The sequence below is a fragment of the Aethalodelphis obliquidens genome, unplaced genomic scaffold (genome assembly GCF_003676395.1).
Source record: "Aethalodelphis obliquidens isolate GAN/ISIS:26980383/991018 unplaced genomic scaffold, ASM367639v1 scaffold47, whole genome shotgun sequence".
NCBI lineage: Eukaryota > Metazoa > Chordata > Mammalia > Artiodactyla > Delphinidae > Aethalodelphis > Aethalodelphis obliquidens.
Window position 1 is genome coordinate 530,059 of NW_020837991.1, and position 22,659 is coordinate 552,717.

The following is a 22,659-nucleotide window of genomic DNA, read 5'->3' on the forward strand; positions in this document are numbered from 1 at the left end:
AACTTTTAATTTATTCATTCGAGGGCAAGAAAAACAAGTGGAAGGCAAGCCTTATGATACATAAATAGTGTTGTTTTGCTTTTCAGTGCTCTGTAGACCAGGAGTACACCTGTTGTTGGACCGAGTCAGATGTATTAACTCACTGCAACTTGGGAGGATGCATACCCTGGAAAATGGGGTGTCTCCATAAGTGGGTGTAACAAAGACTAATGGGGTTTGCATTGTGTATTTGGGGAGGGGTTCAAGGAATGGGGTAATTCTAAGAATCTTAGTGAAGATTATTTAGGAGGAAGAACAGTGGACTCACAGTGAGGTTATGATGAGCAAGGAAGCAGAGCAGCCAGGATGGATTTGTGGTTTGGATTAGATTGAATGTGACCAGATATGTTAAAGAGTGGTTCTGGTTTTATCTCAATCTGTTACAGTCTCAGGGTGGCCTTGTCTCATGTTGGGGTTCTATAAACTTGTTCTGTCAATCCTTCTGCCAAATAGCTAGCTTCCTCAGTGTTTTTCTCTCTTTTCTTAATGCTGTGTAAGAATTTAGGACTAAATTTAAATGGATGTGTGCAAATGATAGGAGTTAGCAACTGGAAACACAAAATTCTCCTCAGCTAATATTTAATGTGATATTCTTGAGATTTCAAATCAAACACATGGCATACTTTAAAAGGTATACTATGTCCATTTTAACAATTGCATGAGAAATGATCCAGATATATGTGTGGTTTTATTTTATCTTTAAACTCCTTCAGTGCCATTTTTCTTTGTTTTTTCTTGTTTCAGTCTTGGAGAAAACTCTTACTGTCAAACAGCTTAGATTAGAAATGGCTGCAATGGTGGTGCAGGAGTGTTGGTATTTCTTAGGTTACATAAGAACAAATAGCTTATTTAACATTTTACTTTAACAGTTTTCTTTACTTAAGAGATTCTTCAAAGTTTTACAAATCAAAACAAAGATAAATTTAAATAGTAACTTGGTTTAGAAGTTAACTTTTGGAGTAGCTTTCACCAAAGGGCAATAGATGTCTTAACGTTATTAATGTAATTTTTAGTCCCTAAGATAATTGAATGGAGTTTTTGCTTGGCGTAATTAAACAAACCTTCTTATCGCGGAAAATTTCAAACATATACAAAAGTAGAGAATATAGTATACTGAGCTTCTGTGTACCCATCACCTGGCTTCAACAGTTGACAGACTCCTGGCCAAAGTTGTTCATCCATGATCTCCTCCCTCCATTATTTTGAAGCTAATCCCTGATTGACATCATGTGTTAGTTCATCCATAAGTATCTTAGTATGTCTCTCTAAAAGAGAAGTACTCTTTGTAAACAGAAATAACTATAATATAATATCCCATAGCTAGATTATAGATTTAATTTTTTTTTTTTTTTGCGGTACCCGGGCCTCTCACTGTTGTGGCCTCTCCCGTTGTGGAGCGCAGGCTCAGCAGCCATGGCTCACGGGCCCAGCCGCTCCGCGGCACGTGGGATCTTCCCGGACCGGGGCACGAACCCGTGTCCCCTGCATCGGCAGGCAGACGCTCAACCACTGCGCCACCAGGGAAGCCCTATAGATTTAATTTTAATTTTAGGTTTTTATTGGTGACAGAGATGTTCCAGACAATTTCTGTTCTGTCCTAGCTTTCAGTGCCAATGGAAAAGATGTTATTGTCGACTTTCCTCAGCAGTCTCACTGGACTGGGCTGTTATCAGAAATGGAGTTGGTACCTAGTATTCATCCTGGCGTTACGTGAGTTTTTATTTTTATATTGCTAGATTTGTTTGGGAAGGATGGTTTTCTTTGGAATTAAATTTAATAAATGACCTCAGCTTTTTCTTTTCAACTCAATGGCTATTTTAAAAACAGGTGTGATGGCTGTCAGATGTTTCCCATCAATGGATCTAGATTCAAATGCAGAAACTGTGATGACTTCGATTTTTGTGAAACTTGTTTCAAAACCAGAAAACACAACACCAGGCATACATTTGGCAGAATAAATGAACCAGGTATAGTAGACTGGTTATGTTCTCTTTCATCAAACTATTATTAATGAGATAATTACTGTGGAAACAAATGTACTTAACTTTGCTCTTTAAAGTTCATATTTATATGGTGAGCACTGTACTGTGTGCACAGCAAAACAGGGAAGATGGTCCTACCCACTTGATGAATTGCTGTTTTTTCTTCAAGCAATGAGTGGTCACTGGAACTAGAATAACAGGGATTGTTTGCTTGTATTTCCATAAAGAACAGTAAAAGGATCTCAAGAAACTAGTAAATGTTTCGTTGGATGGGATGTGGAATTGGAGAGACGGAGAGTGAGTCTTTTTATTTGTATATCTTTTAGTATATCTTTTTTTATTATGGTAGAATATATACAACATAAAATTTGCCATTTTAATCACTTTTAAGTGTACGATTAAGGGAATATTGCACACTGTCACCACTATCTATTTCTGAGACTTCTTCACCATTCCAAAATAAGAGTGTACCCAGTGAGCAATAATCCCCATTCTTCCCTCCCCCAACCCCTGGCAACCTCTAATCCACTTTTCGTCTCTATGAATTTGACAACTCTAGGTACCTCATGCATAAGTGGAACCATACAAAATTTGTGTTTTTGTGTGCCTGACTTCTTTCACCTTGCATTAGGTTTCCAAGGTTCATCCATGTTGTAGCATGTGTCAGAACTTCATTTCATGGCTGAGTAATAGTCCATTGTATGTATCTACCACATTTTGCTTATCCAGTTCTCTCTTAATGGACATTTGGGTTATTTGTACCTTTCAGCTATTGTGAATAATGTTGCTGTGAACATTGATGTACAAATCTGTTTGAGTCCCAGTTTTCAAAACTAGGAGTAGAATTGCAGGGTCATTAGGTAGTTCTTTTAACTTTTTGAAGAACCACCAGAATGTTTTCCATACTGGCTGCACCATCTTACATTACTATCAGCAATGTTTTTGCTGTTTCAGTTTTTCCACATCCTTACCAACATTTGTTATTCTCTTCTTCTTTTTTTAAAAATTATAGCCATCCTAATGGGTGCAAAATAGTATCTTGTGATTTTGATTTGAGTTTCCCTAATGACATTGAGCCACTTATCATGTGCTTTTTGCCATTTGTATATCTTTTGGGGGAGGGCGTGTCAATTCAATTTTAAAACTTTTGATATTGAGTTGTAGGAGTTCTTTATATATTGTGGACATTAAATCAGATATGTGATTTGCAAATATCCTATTCTGTGGGTGGTTTTTTCACTCTCTTGATAGGATTCTGTGATACAGTTTTAAATTTTAATGAAATTTAATTTATTGTTTCTTTTGTTGCCTGTGCATTTGGTGTCATACTTACTTCTGGGTCAACTTAAGAAATCATTGCTTAAATCCAAAGTTGTGAAGGTCAGCCCCTATGTTTATAAGAGGTTTATAGTTTTAACTTTAGGTCTTTTAATTTAGGTCTTTGAACCACTTTGAGTTAATTTCTATGCATGGTATAATGTATAATTTCATTCTTTTACACGTGTATCCAATTTTCCCAACACTATTTGTTGAAAAGACTGTCCTTTCACCACTGAATGGTCTTGGCACCCTTTCTGAAAATCAGTTGACCATAGATGTGAGAGGTTTTTTTCTGGGCTCTCGATTCTATTCCATTGGTCTATTTGCCTATCCTTACATCAGTACCGCACCATACACAGTGATTATGATAGCTTTTGTAGTAAGTTTTGAAATTGGGAAATGTGAGTCCTCCAACTTTGTTCTTTTTCAAGATTCTTTTGACTATTTGGTGTCCCTTGGAAGTCAGTATGAATTTTGGGATGGAGTTTTCTGCATCTGCAAAAAACAATATTTTGATAGGAATTGCATTGACTCTGTGTATCACTTTGGACAGAATTGTCAGTTGTCTTTCCATTTACTTAGGTCTTCTTTAATTTCGTTCAGCAGTGTTTTGTGATTAGTGTGTAAGTCTTATGGGTTCTTGGTTAAATTTATTCCCAAGGGTTTATTTTTCATGCTATATTAAATTAAATTATTTTTTAAAATTTCCTTCTTGGAATATCTGTTGCTAGTGTATAGAAATATACACTACACACCTACAGTGCATATTTTCAACACACTTTGTGTGTTGAATTTATTTCCAGCAACTTTGCTGAATTTATTTATTAGCTCTGGTGGGGTTTTTTGGTGGCGTCTTTAGGGTTTTCTGTATGTAAGATCATGTTGTCTGTGTTTAAGAGCATGTTGTCTGTGAACTGGGATAGTTTTACTTCTTCCTTTCCAATTTGGATACCTTATATTTCTTTTTCCTGTCTTATTGCTTCAGCTAGATCTTCCAGTACTACATTGAAGAGAAGTGGCAAGGGTAGGCATCCTTGTCTTGTTCCTGGACTTAGTGGGGAAGCTTTCAGTCTTTAAGCACTGAATATAATGTTAGCTGTGGGTTTTTCATAAATAGCCTTTATCATGTTGAGGAAGTTCCTTTCTAGTCCTAATTTGTAATATTCTCTTATCTTTATGAAGGAGATCTGTAGAATCTGCAGAGCAATCTCCTTTTCAAGGCTAACTTTGAATACTTCGTTTTGTTTTTGATCAGCCTGCCATGGGTTTATCAATTTTATTAGTTTTTTCAAAGAACCAACTTTTGGCTTTGAATTGCTGTCTCTCATATTTTTTTCATTTCTTTTTCCTATGGAATTTAGGTTTACATTGATTCCGCACCCCACCCCCGCCCCAAATGCTTAGTTCATTAATTTCTCACATTCATATTTTCTAATATATGAACTTAAAATTTTAAATTTATCTTTAAGCATGGCTTAAGCTGTATCCTGTAATGCTGATATGTAGTAATATCTCATCATCATTCATTTAAAAGTATTTTTAAAATTGAATTGGAATTATTTTCTTATATTCATTGATATTTAAATTTTCAAACATGTCAGCATTTTCTACCTCTATCTGTTTATTGGTTTCTGCATTGCATTCAGATTGTGTATCCTGCCTGATCTTTGACATTTTGGGGGAAACTTCTGTATGATCATAAGACTCAGCATGTAATGGGACTTTACACATGTTTTATGCATGCCTGAAAGAATGTCTCCTGCAGTTTTATGGTGAAGTTAGTGTTTGCTTAGTGTATCTTTTTCTAGCCTTTTACCCTCAATATTTCAGTAATCTTGTGATTAGTGGAGGTTGTAGATAGTTCTGTTTTTTAAAAAAATTCCAATGTGATGATCTTTGTCTCTTATTTGGATCTTTTAGGTATTTATTTACAGTTAAGGCAGTTACTGAAATATATTTTTTTAATTGATCAACTTCTTAGTGTTTTTTTTGGTTGTTGTTCTGCCTGTTTTCTGTTCCATTTTTTCTCCATTCCATCTTCCTTTGGACTGATACGTTCTTTATTAGTTAGCCAACCACCGCCTCCCCAACACACACACTTGGCTTAGAAGTTACACGTTTAGTGTGTATTCATATACTATATGAGTAGTGTATGTTATATGCATTTTTGGTATTAGTAGTTACTCAAGATATAGTGACATCCTTTTTTGACTTATAAAATCTAATATTATTTAGTACTTTTACCCTCCTCCTAAGCAATGCAAGGACCTGAGATCCCTTTAACTTCATTAACCCTCATTCTGATTTAAATTACCATGGTTTTATTATTGTGTTTAAAAACTTTACACATGTAAATTTTAAACAACACAAGGCATATGATTGTTATTTTCTGTAATATTTGTCAAGATTTTTTTCACATACTTAATATTGTAGTTTTTTTCTATTCCTTTTTGTGTGTTTCACTTTTCATCCATCATCATTTTTCTCCTGCCTGAAGAATGGCCCTTAATATTTTCTTTAATGCATCTATGTGGTTATGAATTCTCTTTTTGTGTGTCTTTATTTCTCCTTTATTTTTGAAAAATATTTTTGCTGGGACTTTTAGCACTTTAAAAATACTGTTCCATTGTAATTTGGTTTATATTTTTTCTGCTGAAGTCAGCTGCAAGTGTAGTTACTGTTCCATTAAAGCTATTCAGTCTTTGTATTTCCCCTTAGCCTGCTTTTGAGGTACTCTTGTTTCTATCTTACACAAATTTTATGTGTGTGTACATATGTGTTTCTTTGTATTTATCTTTCTTGTAGTTAGTAGAGCTTATAATTAATTAATTTTCCAGCTTTTTTGAGCTTTAATTGACATATGACATTGTGTAAGTTTAAAGTGTTCAATGTGATGATTTGGTACATGTATATTGCAAAATGATTACCACAGTAAGGTTGGTAGTTAACACGTCCATCACCTCACATAATTACCCTTTTTTGTGTGTGTAGTAAAAACATTTAAGATCTTCTCTTCCAACTTTCAGAGTAGGGCTTTTAAAATTTGTGCCTTGATATCTTTTGTTGGTCTTGGGAAGTTTTCCATCAGTCAATATTTCTTCCAGTATTATCGATGCCCTATTTTCTTTTCCTTCTTTTTTGGGGCTCCTCTTTCACCTGTTACTCTTATCTCTGTCTTCTAAGTCTTTCACCTTCTCGTTTATGTTTTCTAAACTTTTGCTCTTCAGTTTTTCATTCTAGATATTTTTTACTAATTCTGTTTTCACCTGAGTCTAGTCTGCTCATAAACCTATTCATTGAATTTTAAATTTTAATTACTGTATTTAACCGTTCTAGTCTTTCTTTCTTTTTTAAAAAATAGTTTCCAATTCTCTGCTGAGATATTCAGTGTCTTTTCAAACATAGTAAGTATAGTTATTATAAAATTTGTATCTTAGAACTCTAATATCTGGAGCCTCTCTGGGTCTCTTTCTATTGTCTGTCATTCTCATAGCTTTTAGTCATGTTTTCTTGTCTCACATTCCATCATGTACTGGACATTATGTTTAAAAAATTATTTCTTGAGTCAGTTTGAGGCCTAAGATATTATCTTTCTCCACGGATTGGGGGGAGAGGGTTGTTCTTCTAGGTAATTGGGGTAAGTAACTATGTGGGCTCACTTCAGTCCAGTTTCATTGATTGAGGTGATTTCATGCAGAGCTGCAATCTGAACACAAACAGTCAACCCTGTAGAGTTCACCCTTCCTCTAGGGGTTCTTCTGTTGGGATCCCAGCCCAAAGTGTGAGTTTTTCTGTGGCCATCCCCTTCTTTCCTGGTGAGCTCTGGACTCCGGTTCCTGGCCCCCTCGCCCTAGGAAGCCATCAGAAGTGCCATGTGTCCTCTTTAAGGTTCTCCTTAGAAACTGATAAATACACCGGGGAAAAGCAGCCTCTGATCCATGGGGCACTCATCTTGACACCTTTCATCTCAGCCTTTCTCTGATTTTGGTCCCATAATTCTGTATCACCTTGTTAACTCTGATACTTTCAAGATTTATTCATCTTTAAATGTTTTGTCTGCCTCTAGTTGTCCTCAATGGGAGAGCTAGATGAATTTCCAGATATACCATTAATGGAGGTAGAAACTTCACAAATTTGTTTTTGTTGCATTTATGAAAGGTTTTTTGATAAGAATGTTTTCTGTAAGCACAGTTACTGAACTTGCCCCCCAGCTGCTTATATGTATCGTTCTATCTGGAAATGTATCACTCTGTTGTTACTTGAGAGAGTCAAGTGGAATAAATCAGCATTATATGAACTTTGTCTCATAAATTGGGGTTAAATACCTTGAATAGGTTTTTTGCAGTCATTTTAGGTATTTATTAGCTCCTTTTAATTTGGAAACTTACTATTTTCTTGAAGTAAGGAGCTCAACACTATGTAATATCTATTTCTTGGTTGTGAAGGTTCTGTCCCACAAGTATTAACACTGTTTGACTGCCATTAAATAGGACAGTCTGCAATATTTTGTGGCCGTTCTGGAAAACAGCTGAAGCGCTCTCACAACAGTCAGCCAGGAATGCTGCTGGACAGCTGGGCACGGATGGTGAAGAGCCTAAACGTGTCATCCTCTGTGAACCAGGCTTCCCGTCTCATTGACGGCAGCGAGCCCTGCTGGCAGTCCTCGGGCTCACAAGGAAAGGTAGTGTGCCATGGGGACACTTCCAGAAACACTTCATTTAGATGGCTTAACCTTTTAGAGCTTCAGCACGAACTTTGAAAAACCTACTAAGTTATACTGTGATGGCACCTCTCAGTACTCATTTTGTATTTTAGTTCATAATTACTTTAAAGTTTCAGAGTAATATGCCATCCAGCTTTCATTGTCAGAGATTTTTAAACAATATCGGTAATAGATTTTATATAACTGATAGAGGGTATAATAGGGTTTGTTTTGTTTTGTTTTATTCCCCCACATAAAATGTATGAGTTCAGATTCTGCTTCTGGTTAGAAGTTCTTCTAATATATCCTAACAAATATGTGTTTATCTTTGGAATGCTGTTTTAATCGCACTTACATATGGGTGTGCCTTATCTAGACATGCAAGTTAGACTTGGAGAAAGGTGCTTTCCCTCCACTTTGACTCTAGTGTTTTCTATAACCTACTCTTTGATGGGTATTAAGGGACCACCCTAAGTCAGGAGTCTATAAACACATGACTTCTGGGGCTTAGAGGGAGACATTCTTCTAATAAACAAGTAATGCTCTTGTTTCTGTCAGCTTAAAGGCAAATTCTGTCTCTCATGTGAAATTATATATTTAAAAAATCTCATTGAGAGTCAAGCTTTAGTGATACTTTCCAGCTAAAATATAGCTGAATTTTACTAAGAAGGCTTTTTTTTCTTTTTTTTTAAAGCATTGGATTCGTTTGGAGATTTTCCCAGATGTTCTTGTTCATAGATTAAAAATGATAGTGGATCCTGCTGACAGTAGTTACATGCCTTCCCTGGTTGTCGTGTCAGGTACTTGAATTACTTTACTCAAAAAATATCTTCTATCATATAATAAAAACTCCTTTGTCTGATTCCTTTACCCCATTTTTCTTCCTAGGTGGAAATTCCCTAAATAACCTAATTGAATTAAAGACAATCAACATTAACCCCACTGATACCACAGTGTCCCTTCTGAATGACTCCACAGAGGTAAGTAGAGTCTCCATACTGTTCTCCATAGTGGCCGCACCAATTTACATTCCCACCAACGGTGCAGAAGGGTTCGCTTTTCTCCACACCCTCTCCAGCATTATTATTTGTAGACTTTTTAATGTTGGCCATTCTGACTGGTATGAGGTGATACCTCATTGTACTTTTGATTTGCATTTGTCTAATAATTAGTGATATTGAGCACCTTTTCATGTGCCTGTTGAGCATCTGTATGTCTTCTTTGGAGAAATGTCTGTTTAGGCCTCCTGCCCATTTTTTGATTGGGTTGTTTGTTTTTTTGATACTGAACTTCATGAGCTGTTTGTAGATTGTGGAGATTAATCCCTTAACAATTGCATCATTTGCAAGTATTTTCTCCCATTCTGAGTGTTGCCTTTTTGTTTTGTTTATGGTTTCCTTTGCTGTGCAAAGACTTTTGAGTTTAATTAGGTTCCATTTGTTTATTTTTATTTTCATTACTCTAGGAAGTGGGTCAAAAAGGATCTTCCTGTGATTTATATCACAGAGTGTTCTGCCTATGTTTTCCTCTAAGAGTTTTATAATAATCCAGCCTTACATTTAGGTCTTTAATCCATTTTGAGTTTATTTTTGTGTATGGTGTTAGGAAGTGTTCTAATTTCATGCTTTTACATGTAGCTGTCCAGTTTTCCCAGCACCACTTACTGAAGAGGCTGTCTTTTCTCTATTGTCTATTCTTGCCTCCTTTGTCAAAGATAAGGTGACCATATGTGCGTAGGTTTATTTCTGGGCTTTCTGTCCTGTTCCATTGATCTATATTTCTGTTTTTGTGCCAGTACCATACTGGTTTTGATGACTGTAGCTTTGTAGTATAGTCTGAAGTCAGGGATCCTGATTCCTCCAGCACTGTTTTTCTTTCCCAAGATTGCTTTGGCTTTCGGGGTCTTCTGTGTCTACATACAAATTAAAAAATTTTTTTGTTCTAGTTCTGTGAAAAATGCCATTGGTAATTTGATAGGGATTGCATTGATACTGTAGATTGCCTGGGGTAGTATAGTCATTTTCACAATATTCTTCCAATCTAAGAACATGGTGTATATTTCCATCTGTTTGTGTCATCTTCTGTTTCCTTCATTAGCGTCTTATAGTTTTATGAGTACAGTAAGTCCCCTACATACGAACCTTCAAGATGCGAACTTTCAAAGATGAGAACGTGTGTTCACATGTCCAGTCATGTAAGTTAGTTCACGTCTGGCATACATTGTCACATGTGTGCATCCTCTACAAGTGGTTATGCTTTTGGATACTTTACTGTATAGACTACAGTAGTACAGTATCTTTCTTTTTTTTTCTTTTTTCCGCCCCCCCCCCCCAAAGCGTGTGCACACTCACACACACACACACGCAGTAGATAGTGGAGTCCACATTTATAGCAAAGGTATATTCATATACTGTTTTTTTTTTTTAGGGTTCCCCAACTTTTTATTTATTTATTTTTTTACATCTTTATTGAAGTATAATTGCTTTATAATGGTGTGTTAGTTTCTGCTTTATAACAAAGTGAATCAGTTATACATATACATATGTTCCTATATCTCTTCCCTCTTGCATCTCGCTCCCTCCAACCCTCCCTATCCCACCCCTCTAGGTGGTCACAAAGCACCGAGCTGATCTCCCTGTGCTATGCGGCTGCTTCCCACTAGCTATCTATTTTATGTTTGGTAGTGTATATATGTCCATGCTACTCTCTCTCTTTGTAACAACTTACCCTTCCCCCTCCTCATATCCTCAAGTCCATTCTCTAGTAGGTCTGTGTCTTTATTCCTGTCTTACACCTAGGTTCTTCGTGACATTTTTTCTTTTCCTTAAATTCCATATATATGTGTTAGCATACGGAATTTGTCTTTTTTTTCTGACTTACTTCACTCTGTATGACAGACTCTAGGTCCATCCAACCTCAATACAAATAGCTCAATTTCGTTTCCTTTTATGGTTGAGTAATATTCCATTGTATATCTGTGCCACATCTTCTTTATCCATTCATCCGATGATGGACACTTAGGTTGTTTCCATCTCCGGGCTATTGTAAATAGAGCTGCAATGAACATTATGGTACACGACTCTTTTTGAATTATGGTTTTCTCAGGATATATGCGCAGTAGTGGGATTGCTGGGTCATATGGCAGTTCTATTTGTAGTTTTTTAAGGAACCTCCATACTGTTCTCCATAGTGGCTGTATGAATTCACATTCCCACCAGCAGTGCAAGAGTGTTCCCTTTTCTCCACACCCTCTCCAGCATTTATTGTTTCTAGATACTTTGATGATGGCCATTCTGACTGGTGTGAGATGATGTCTCATTGTAGTTTTGATTTGCATTTCTCTAATGATTAATGATGTTGAGCATTCTTTCATGTGTTTGTTGGCAGTCTGTATATCTTCCTTGGGGAAATGTCTACTTAGGTCTTCTGCCCATTTTTGGATTGGGTTGTTTGTTTTTTTGTTATTGAGCTGCATGAGCTGCTTATAAATTTTGGAGATTAATCCTTTGTCAGTTGCTTCATTTGCAAATATTTTTTCCCATTTTGAGGGTTGTCTTCTGGTCTTGTTTATGGTTTCCTTTGCTGTGCAAAAGCTTTGATGTTTCATTAGGTCCCATTTGTTTATTTTTGTTTCTCTAGGAGGTGGGTCAAAAAGGATCTTGCTGTGATTTATGTCATAGAGTGTTCTGCGATGTTTTCCTCTAAGAGTTTGATAGTTTCTGGCCTTACATTTAGGTCTTTAATCCATTTTGAGCTTATTTTTGTGTATGGTGTTAGGGAGTGATCTAATCTCATACTTTTACATGCACCTATCCAGTTTTCCCAGCACCACTTATTGAAGAGGCTGTCCTTTCTCCACTGTATATTCCTGCCTCCTTTATGAAAGATAAGGTGACCATATGTGCATGGGTTTATCTCTGAGCTTTCTATCCTGTTCCATTGATCTATCTTTCTGTTTTTGTGCCAGTACCATACTGTCTTGATTACTGTAGCTTTGTAGTATAGTCTGAAGTCAGGGAGCCAGATTCCTCCAGCTCTGTTTTTCGTTCTTAAGATTGCTTTGGCTGTTCGGGGTCTTCTGTGTTTCCATACAAATTGTGAAATTTTTTGTTCTAGTTCTGTGAAAAATGCCAGTGGTAGTTTGATAGGGATTGCATTGAATCTGTAGATTGCTTTGGGTAGTAGAGTCATTTTCACAATTTTGATTCTTCCAATCCAAGAACATGGTATATCTCTCCATCTATTTGTATCATCTTTAATTTCTTTCATCAGTGTCTTATAATTTTCTGCATACAGGTCTTTTGTCTCCTTAGGTAGGTTTATTCCTAGATATTTTGTTCTTTTTGTTGCAGTGGTAAATGGGAGTGTTTTCTTGATTTCAGTTTCACATTTTACATCATTAGTGTATAAGAATGCAAGACATTTCTGCACATTAATTTTGTATCCTGCTACTTTACCAAATTCATTGATTAGCTCTAGTAGTTTTCTGGTAGCATCTTTAGGATTCTCTATCTATTGTATCATGTCATCTGCAAAGAGTGACAGCTTTACTTCTTCTTTTCCGATTTGGATTCCTTTTATTTCCTTTTCTTCTCTGATTGCTGAGGCTAAAACTTCCAAAACTCTGTTGAATAAGAGTGGTGAGAGTGGGCAACCTTGTCTTGTTCCTGATCTTAGTGGAAATGCTTTCAGTTTTTCACTATTGAGGATGATGTTGGCTGTGGGCTTGTCATATATGGCCTTTATTATGTTGAGGAAAGTTCCCCCGTGCCTACTTTCTGCAGGGTTTTTATCATAAACGGGTGTTGAATTTTGTCGAAAGCTTTCTCTGCATCTGTTGAGATGATCATATGGTTTTTCACCTTCAATTTATTAATATGGTGTATCACGTTGATTGATTTGCATATATTGAAGAATCCTTGCACTCCTGGAATAAAGCCCCCTTGATCATGGTGTATGATCTTTTTAATGTGCTGTTGGATTCTGTTTGCTAGTATTTTGTTGAGGATTTTTGCATCTGTGTTCATCAGTGATACTGGCCTGTAGTTTTCTTTCTTTGTGACATCCTTGTCTGGTTTTGGTATCAGGGTGATGGTGGCCTCGTAGAATGAGTTTGGGAGTGTTACTCCGCTGCTATATTTTGGAAGAGTTTGAGAAGGATAGGGGTTAGCTCTTCTCTAAATGTTTGATAGAAGTCGCCTGTGAAGCCATCTGGTCCTGGGCTTTTTTTTGTTGGAAGATTTTTAATCACAGTTACAATTTCAGTGCTTGTGATTGGTCTGTTCATATTTTCTATTTCTTCCTGATTCAGTCTTGGCAGGTTGTGCATTTCTAAGAATTTGTCCATTTCTTCCAGGTTGTCCATTTTATTGGCATAGAGTTGCTTGTAGTAATCTCTCATGATCTTTTGTATTTCTGCAGTGTCAGTTGTTAGTTCTCCTTTTTCATTTCTCATTCTATTGATTTGAGTCTTCTCCCTTCTTTTCTTGATGAGTCTGGCTAATGGTTTATCAATTTTGTTTATCCTCTCAAAGAACCAACTTTTAGTTTTATTGACCTTTGCTATCGTTTCCTTCATTTCTTTTTCATTTATTTCTGATCAGATTTTTATGATTTCTTTCCTTCTGCTAACTTTGGGTTTTTTTAATTCTACTTTCTCTAATTGCTTTAGGTGCAAGGTTAGTTTGTTTATTCGAGATGTTTCCTGTTTCTTAAGGTAGTATTTTATTGCTATAAACTTCCCTCTTAGAACTGCTTTTGCTGCATCCCATGGGTTTTGGGTCGTCGTGTCTCCACTGTCATTTGTTTCTAGGTATTTTTTGATTTCCTCTTTGATTTCTTCAGTGATCACTTCGTTTTTAAGTAGTGTATTGTTTACCCTCCATGTGTTTGTATTTTTTATGGATCTTTTCCTGTAATTGATATCTAGTCTCACAGCATTGTGGTCGGAAAAGATACTTGATACAATTTAAATTTTCTTAAATTTACCAAGGCTTCATTTGTGACCCAAGATATGATCTATCCTGGAGAATGTTCCATGGGCACTTGATGTGTATTCTGTTGTTTTTGGATGGAATGTCCTATAAATGTCAGTTAAGTCCATCTTATCATTTAAAGCTTGTGTTTCCTTATTTATTTTCATTTTGGATGATCTGTCCATTGGTGATAGTGTGGTGTTGAAGTCCCCTACGATAAATGTGTTACTGTCGATTTCCCCTTTTATGGCTCTTAGTATTTGCCTTATGTATTGAGGTGCTCCTTTGTTGGGTGCATAAATATTTACAATTGTTATATCTTCTTCTTGGATCGATCCTTTGATCATTATGTAGTGTCCTTCTTTGTCTCTTCATATAGTCTTTATTTTAAAGTCTATTTTGTCTGATATGAGAATTGCTACTCCAGCTTTCTTTTGGTTTCCATTTGCATGGAATATCTTTTTCCATCCCCTTACTTTCAGTCTGTACGTGTCTCTAGGTCTGAAGTGGGTTTCTTGTAGACAGCATATACGTGGGTCTTGTTTTTGTGTCCATTCAGCCAATCTGTGTCTTTTGGTGGGAGCATTTAGTCCGTTTACATTTAAGGTAATTATCGATATGTATGTTCCTAGTCCCATTTTCTTAATTGTTTTGGGTTCATTATTGTAGGTCTTTTCCTTCTCTTGTGTTTCTTGCCTAGAGCAGTTCCTTTAGCATTTGGTGTAAAGCTGGGTTGGTGGTGCTTAACTCTCTCAGGTTTTGCTTGTCTGTAAAGGTTTTAATTTCTCCATCAAATCTGAATGAAATCCTTACTGGGTAGAGTAATCTTGGTTGCAGGTTTTTCTCCTTTATCACTTTAAATATCTCTTGCCATTTCCTTCTTGCTTGCAGAGTTTCTGCTGAAAGATCAGCTGTTAACCTTATGGGGATTCCCTTGTGTGTTATTTGTTGTTTTTCCCTTGCTGCTTTTAATATGTTTTCTTTGTATTTAATTTTTTTTTTTTTTTCGGTATGTGGGCCTCTCAGTGTTGTGGCCTCTCCTGTTGCGGAGCACAGGCTCTGGACGCGCAGGCTTAGTGGCCATGGCTCACGGGCCCAGCTGCTCTGTGGCATGTGGGATATTTCCGGACCCGGGGCACGAACCTGTGTGCCCTGCATCGGCAGGCGGACTCTCTACCACTGCGCCACCAGGGAAACCCTGTGTTTAATTTTTGACAGTTTGTTTAATATGTGTCTTGGCGTATTTCTCCTTGGATTTATCCTGTATGGGATTCTCTGTGCTTCCTGGACTTGATTAACTATTTCCTTTTGCATATTAGGGAAGTTTTCAACTATAATCTCTTAAAAATATTTTCTCAGTCCCTTTCTTTTTCTCTTCTTCTTCTGGAACCCCTATAATTCGAATGTTGGTGCGTTTAATGTTGTCCCAGAAGTCTCTGAGACTGTCTTCAGTTCTTCTCATTCTTTTTTCTTTATTCTGCTCTGCAGTAGTTATTTCCACTATTTTATCTTCCAGGTCACTTATCCGTTCTTCTGCCTCAGTTATTCTGCTATTGATCCCATCTAGAATATTTTTCATTTCATTTATTGTGCTGTTCATTGTTGCGTGTTTACTCTTTAGTTCTTCTAGGTCCTTGTTAAATGTTTCTTGCATTTTGTCTATTCTATTTCCAAGATTTTGGATCATCTTTACTATCATTATTCTGAATTCTTTTCCAGGTAGACTGCCTATTTCCTCTTCATTTGTTAGGTCTGGTGGGTTTTCATCTTGCTCCTTCATCTGCTGTGTGTTTTTCTGTCTTCTCATTTTGCTTATCTTACTGTGTTTGGGGTCTCCTGTTTGTAGGCTGCAGGTTTGTAGTTCCCGTTGTTTTTGGTGTCTGTCCCCAGTGGTTAAGGTTGGTTCAATGGGTTGTGTAGGCTTCCTGGTGGAGGGGACTAGTGCCTGTGTTCTGGTGGATGAGGCTGGATCTTGTCTTTCTGGTGGGCAGGTCCACGTCTGGTGGTGTGATTTGGGGTATCTGTGGACTTATTATGATTTTAAGCAGCCTCTCTGCTAATGGATGGGGTTGTGTTCCTGTCTTGCTAGTTGTTTGGCATAGGGTGTCCAGCACTGTAGCTTGCTGGTCATTGAGTGAAGCTGGGTGCTGGTGTTGAGATGGAGATCTCTGGGAGATTTTCGCCGTTTGATATTATGTGGAGCTGGGAGGTCTCTTGTGGACCAGTGTCCTGAAGTTGGCTCTCCCACCTCAGAGGCAGAGCACTGACTCCTGGCTACAGCACCAAGAGCCTTTCATCCACACGGCTCAGAATTAAAGGGAGAAAAAGTAGATAGGAAGAAAGGAAGGAAGGAAGAGGGGAGGGAGGGAGGCAGGGAGGAGGGAAGGGAAGGAAGGAAGGAAAGAAAGAAAGATAGAAAGAAAGAAAGAAAGAAAGCAGATAAAATAAAATAAGATAAAATAAAATAAAGTTATTAAATTAAAAAGTCATTATTAAGAAAAAAATTTTGTTTGAAAAAGAAAAACAAAAACGAACGTATAGAATCCTAGGACAAATGGTGGGAGTAAAGCTGTACAGACAAAGTCTCACACAGAAGCATACACATACACACAAAGAGAGGAAAAGGGAAAAAAATAATAAATCTTGCTCTCAAAGTCCACCTTAATTTGGGATGATTTGTTGTCTATTCGTGTATTCCACAGATGCAGGGGACATCAAGTTGATTGTGGAGCTTTAATCTGCTGCTTCTGAGGCTGCTGGGAGAGATTTCTCTTTCTCTTCTTTGTTCTCACAGCTCCCGGGGCTCAGCTTTGGATTTGGCCCTGCCTCCGTGTGTAGGTTGCGGGAGGGCGTCTGTTCTTTGCTCAGACAGGACGGAGTTAAAGGAGCAGCTCCTTTGGGGACTCTGGCTCACTCAGGCTGGAGGGGAGGGAGGGGCACGGAGTGCGGGGCGAGCCTGCGGCGGCAGAGGCCAGCGTGAGGTTGCACCCGCCTTAGGTGCGCCATGTGTTCTCCCGGGGGAGATGTCCCTGGATCCCAGGACCCTGGCAGTGGCGGGCTGCACAGGCTCCCCAGAAGGAGGTTGTGGATAGTGACCTGTGCTTGCACATAGGCTTCTTGGTGGCGGCCACAGTGCGTTAGCATCTCATACCCGTCTCTGGGGTCCGCAGTTTTTTTTTTTTTTCACATCTTTATTGGAGTATAATTGCTTTACAATGGTGTGTTAGTTTCTGCTTTATAACAAAGTGAATCAGTTGTACATATGTTCCCATATCTCTTTCCTCTCGCGTCTCCCTCCCTTCCACCCTCCCTATCCCACACTTCAGGCGGTCCGCACTTTTAGCCGCGGCTCGCACCCGTCTCTGGAGCTCCTTTAAGCAGCGCGCACCAGGAAACAAAGAGGGAAGAAAAAGTCTCTTGCCTCTTCGTCATGTCCAGACTTTTCCCCGGACTCCCTCCCGGCTAGCCGTGGTGCACTAACCCCCTGCAGGCTGTGTTCATGCCGCCAGCTCCAGTCCTCTCCCTGTGCTCCGACCTCTCCCTGAAGCCCGAGCCTCAGCTCCCAGCCCGCACGCCCTGGCAGGTGAGCAGACAAGCCTCTCGGGCTGGTGAGTGCCGATCGATACCGATCCTCTGTGCGGGAATCTCTTCGCTTTGCCCTCGGCACCCCTGTTGCTGTCCTCTCCTCCGCGGCTCTGAAGCTTTCCCCTTGTGCCACCCGCAGTCTCCACCCGTGAAGGGGTTTCCTAGTGTGTGGAAACCTTTCCTCCTTCACAGCTTCCTCCCAGTGGTGCACTCCTGTCCCTATCCTTTTGTCTCTGTTTATTCTTTTTTCTTTTGCCCTACCCAGGTACGTGGGGACTTTCTTGCCTTTTGGGAGGTCTGAGGTCTTCTGCCAGCGTTCAGTAGGTGTTCCGTAGGAGTTGTTCCACGTGTAGATGTATTTCTGGTGTATCTGTGGGGAGGAAGGTGATCCCCACATCTTACTCTTCCGCCATCTTCCCCTCGTCCCAGTATCTTTATTTCAAGCCCCGGATAGGCTTTATGGTCTCTATTATGTTGAGGTATGTTCCCTCTATGCCCACTTTCTGGAGAGTTTTTATCATAAGTGTGTGTTGAATTTTGTCAAAAGCTTTTTCTGCATCCATTTGAGATGATAATACGGTTTTTATTCTTCAGTTTGTTAACGTGGTGTATCACACTGATTTGCGGATACTGAAAAATCCTTGCACCCCTGGGATAATTCTGCTTGATGATGGTGTATGATCCTTTTAATGTATTGTTGGATTCGGTTTGCTAGTATTTTGTTGAGAAGTTTTAAAAAATTTATTTATTTATTTATTTATTCATTTGGTTGAGCCAGGTCTTACTTGCAGCAGTCAGGCTCCTTAGTTGTGGCTCGCAGACTCCTTAGTTGCGTCACGTGGGCTCCTTAGTTGTGGCAGGCAGGTTACTTAGTTGTGGTTCGAGGGCTCCTTAGTTGTGGCTCACCAGCTCCTTAGTTGTGGCACATGGGCTCCTTAGTTGCGGCAGGTGGGCTCTGTTAGTTGAGGCTCACAGGCTCCTTAGTTGCGGTTCACCAGCTGCTTAGTTGCAGCATGCAGGTGGGATCTAGTTCTCTGACGAGGGATCAAACCCAGGCCCCCTGCATTGGGAGCGTGGAGTCTTAACCACCCGCGCCACCAGGGAGGTCACCTGTTGAGGATTTTTGTGTCTATGTTCATCAGTGATAATTGCCCTGTAAATTTTCATTTCTTGTGTGTGTGTGTGTGTGTGTGTGTGTGTGTGTGAGATATCTTTGTCTGGTTTTGCTATCAGGGCGATGGTGGCTTCATAGAATGAGTTTGGGAATGTTCCTTCCTCTGCAGTTTGTTTTTTTGCAGTAGTTTCAGAAGGATAGGTGTTAACTCTTCTCTAAATGTTTGGTAGAATTCACCTGTGAAGCCACCTGGTCCTGAACTTTTGATTGTTGCAAGTTTTAAAATCACAGATTTAGCACATAATTAACTGAAAAGCTTTTGCACAGCAAAGGATACCCTGGAGAAAACGAAAAGACAACCTATTGAATGGGAGAAAAAAATTGAAATGGTATGACTGATAAGGGATTAATATACAACATATATCAACAGCTCATACAACTCAACAGCAAAAAACCAACCCAATTAAAAAATGGGCAGAAGAACTGAATAGACATTTTTCCAAAGAAGAAATGCAGATGGCCAACAGGCAGATGAAAAGATACTCAAAATCACAAATCATCAGTGAAATGCAAATTAAAACCACAATGAGATATCACCTCAGACCTGTCAGAATGGCTGTCATCAAAAAGAACACAAATAACAAATGTTAGCGAGAATTGCAGAAAAGGGAACACTTGTACACTGTTGGTGGGAATGTAAATTGGTACAGGTATATATCCGAAAAAGATAACATGTACCCCAATGTTCATAGCAACATTATTTACAATTGTCAAGATAGGGAAGCAACCTAAGTGTCCATCAACAGAAGAACGGATAAAGATGTGGTACATAAATACAATGGAGTACTGCTCAGCCACAAAAGAGAATGAAAATTTGCCATTTGCAACAACATGGAGGGACTTGGAGGGCATTATGCTAAGTGAAATAAGTCAGACAGAGAAAGACAGATACTGTATGATATCACTTACATGTGGAATCTAAAAAATACACCAGTTAGTGAATATAACAGAAAAAGAAGCTGAGTCACAGACATAGAGAACAAACTAGTGGCTACCAGGGGGAGAAGGAAGAGGGGAGGGGCAATATAGGGGTAGGGGGTTAAGAGGCACAAACTATTAGGTATAAAATAAGCTACAAGGATATATTGTACAACGTGGGGAATATAGCAGATATAGAGTATAACCTATAAAAATTGTGAATCACTATATTGTATACCTGTAACTCACATATTAATATATATCAACTATACATCAATGAAAAATAAATTGCTTAATTGATTTAAAGAAGTCACAGATTCAATATCAGTACTTGTAATTGGTCTGTTCATACTTCCTATTTCTTCGTGATTTTGTCTTGGGAGATTATACCTTTTAGGAATTTGTCCATTTCTTCTAGGTTGTCCATTTAATTGGCATGTTGTTGCTTGTAGTAGTCTCTTATGACCCTTTGTATTTCTGTGCTCTTGGTTATAACTTCTTTTTCATTTCTGATTTTATTGTTTCCGGCCCTCTCCCGTTTTTTTCTTGATGATTCTGACTAAAGGTTTATCAATTTTTTTTTCTGTTTTCAGAGGACCAGCTTATAGTTTCATTGATCTTTTCTATTGGTATTTTAGTCTCTATTTCATTTATTTCTGCTCTGATCTTTATGATTTCTTCTCCTAACTTTGGCTTTTGTTTGTTCTTGTTTCTCTGTTTGCTTTAGGCATAAGGTTTGTTGTTTATTTGAGAACTCCCCTCTTAGAATTGCTTTGCTGCATCTCATAGGTTTTGGATCATCATGTTTTTATTTTCATTTGTCTGTAGGTATTTTCTGATTTCCTCCTTGATTTCTTCAGTGATCCACTGGCTGTTTAGTAGCATATTGTTCAGCCTCCATATGCTTGTTTTTTTTTCAGTTGTTTTCTTGTTGATTTCTAATCTCATAGTGTTGTGGTCGTAAAAGATGCTTGCTATTATTTCAGTTTTCTTAAATTTACCAAGGCTTGCTTTGTGGCCTAGCATGTCATCTATCCTGGAGAATGTTCCATGTGCACTTGAAAAGAATGTGTATTCTGCTACTCTCAGGTAGAATGCTTTATAAATATCAATTAAGCCCCTCTGGTCTAATATCTCATTTAAAGCCTGTGTTTCCTTACTGATTTTCTGTCTGGGTGATCTGTCCACTAATGAAGGTGGGGTATTAACATCCCCCACTGTTATTGTGTTACTGTCGATTTCTCCTTTTATGTCTGTTAATGTTTGCCTTATATGTTGAGATGCTTCCCTGTTGGGTGAATATATATTTACAATTGTTGTATTTCCTTGGATTGAAGAAGATATAACATTTCTTCCCCTCATTTTCAGTTTGTATGTGTCTCTAGATCTGAAGTGAGTCTCCTATAGGCAGCAGATATATGGGCCATGTTTTTGTTTCCATTCAGTCAGTCTGTGTCTTTTGGTTGGAGCATTTAGTCCGTTTACATTTAAGGTATTTATCCATATGTATGTTCCTATTGCCGTTTTGCTAATTGTTTTGGATTTGTTTTTGTAGGTCTTTTTTTCCCCTTTCTTCTTTTGTTTTCTTCTGATTTGATGTATATCTTTAGTGTTATTTTGCATTCCTTTTTCTTTTTTGTGTGTATTTCTATTACAGGTTTTTGTTTTGTGGTTACTATGAGGTTTTTGTACAGCAGTCTAGTTAAATATGTGCTTGTTTTAAGTTGCTGATCTCTTAATTTCAAATGCATTTTAGATACCCTGCATTTGTACTCTTCTCCCCTCATGGTCACTGTTTTTGAATTCATATTTTACATCTAATTGTTTTGTCTATCCCTTAAACCCTTATTGTGGGTACAGATGATTTTACTCCTTTTGTCTTTTAACCTCCCTACTAGCTTTGTGTGTGAATGATTTCCTACTGTATGTTTACCTTTACTAGAGAGCTTTTCCATTTTGTAATTTTCTTGTTTCTAGTTGTGTCGTTTTCTTTTCCACCTAGAGGAGTTCCTTTAGCATTTGCTGTAAAGCTGGTTTGATGTTCCTGAATTCTTTTAGCTTTTACTTGTCTGTAAAGCTTTTGTTTTCTTCATCAAATCTCAGTGAGAGCCTTGCAGTGTAGAATATTCTTGGTTATAGGTTCTTCTCTTTCATCACTTTATATTGTGCATTCCCTTCTGGTCTGCAGAGGTTTTGCTGAAAAATCAGCTGATAGCCTTATAGGATTCCCTTGTATGTTGTCTTTTGCTTTTCCCTCGTTACTTTTAATATTCTCTCTTTATCTTTTAATTTTTTCATTTTTATGACAATAGTCCTTGTGTATTCCTCTGCGGGTTAATCCTATATGGGATTCTCTGTGCTTCCTTGACTTGGTTGACTTTTTCCTTTCCCAGCTTAGGTAAGTTTTCAGCTATTATCTCTTCAGGTATTTTATCAAGTCCTTTCTCTCTCTCTTCTTCTGGGACCCCTATAATATGAATATTTATGTGCTTGTCGTTGTCCTACTGGTCTCTTAAACTGTCCTCATTTCTTTTTGTTCTCTTTTCTGTTTGGTAGCAGTGATTTCCAGTACTGTGTCTTCTAGCTCACTAATCCATTCTTCTGCCTCATTTAGGCTACTGTTGATTCCTTCTGGTATATTTTTCAGTTCAGTTATTGCATTCCTTAATTCTGTTTGGTTGTTCTGTATATTTTCTAATTCTTTATTTAAAAACTTCTAATTTCTCGCTCTGTGCATCTATTCTCCTTCTGAGTTCTTTCATCATCTTTATCATCATTACTCTGAACTCTTGGGTAGATTGCCTCGACGTCACTTAGTTTTTCTTCTGGCGTTTTATCTTGTTACTTCGTCTGAAACATAATCCTGTTGCTGCATTTTGTTTAAATTGCTGTTTGTATTTTTATGTATGTGGTAGGTTGGTTCTGCTTCTCAACCTTGGAGAAGTGGCCCTCTGTAAGAGATGT

The 22,659-nt window shown here is 38.0% G+C and overlaps 1 protein-coding gene across 12 annotated transcripts in view; it reads left to right on the forward strand.

Annotated features, from left to right (window-relative positions):
• Positions 1 to 22,659, forward strand: part of HERC2 (HECT and RLD domain containing E3 ubiquitin protein ligase 2) — a 232,145-nt gene that overhangs the window by 123,828 nt on the left and 85,658 nt on the right. For all 12 annotated transcript variants that reach the window (XM_027082455.1, XM_027082463.1, XM_027082459.1 and 9 more), the window contains 5 exons: positions 1,641 to 1,749; positions 1,867 to 2,006; positions 7,832 to 8,022; positions 8,738 to 8,843; positions 8,932 to 9,023. In XM_027082455.1, coding sequence (XP_026938256.1) covers positions 1,641 to 1,749; positions 1,867 to 2,006; positions 7,832 to 8,022; positions 8,738 to 8,843; positions 8,932 to 9,023 — 638 coding nt within the window. The remainder of the gene's footprint in view (positions 1 to 1,640; positions 1,750 to 1,866; positions 2,007 to 7,831; positions 8,023 to 8,737; positions 8,844 to 8,931; positions 9,024 to 22,659) is intronic.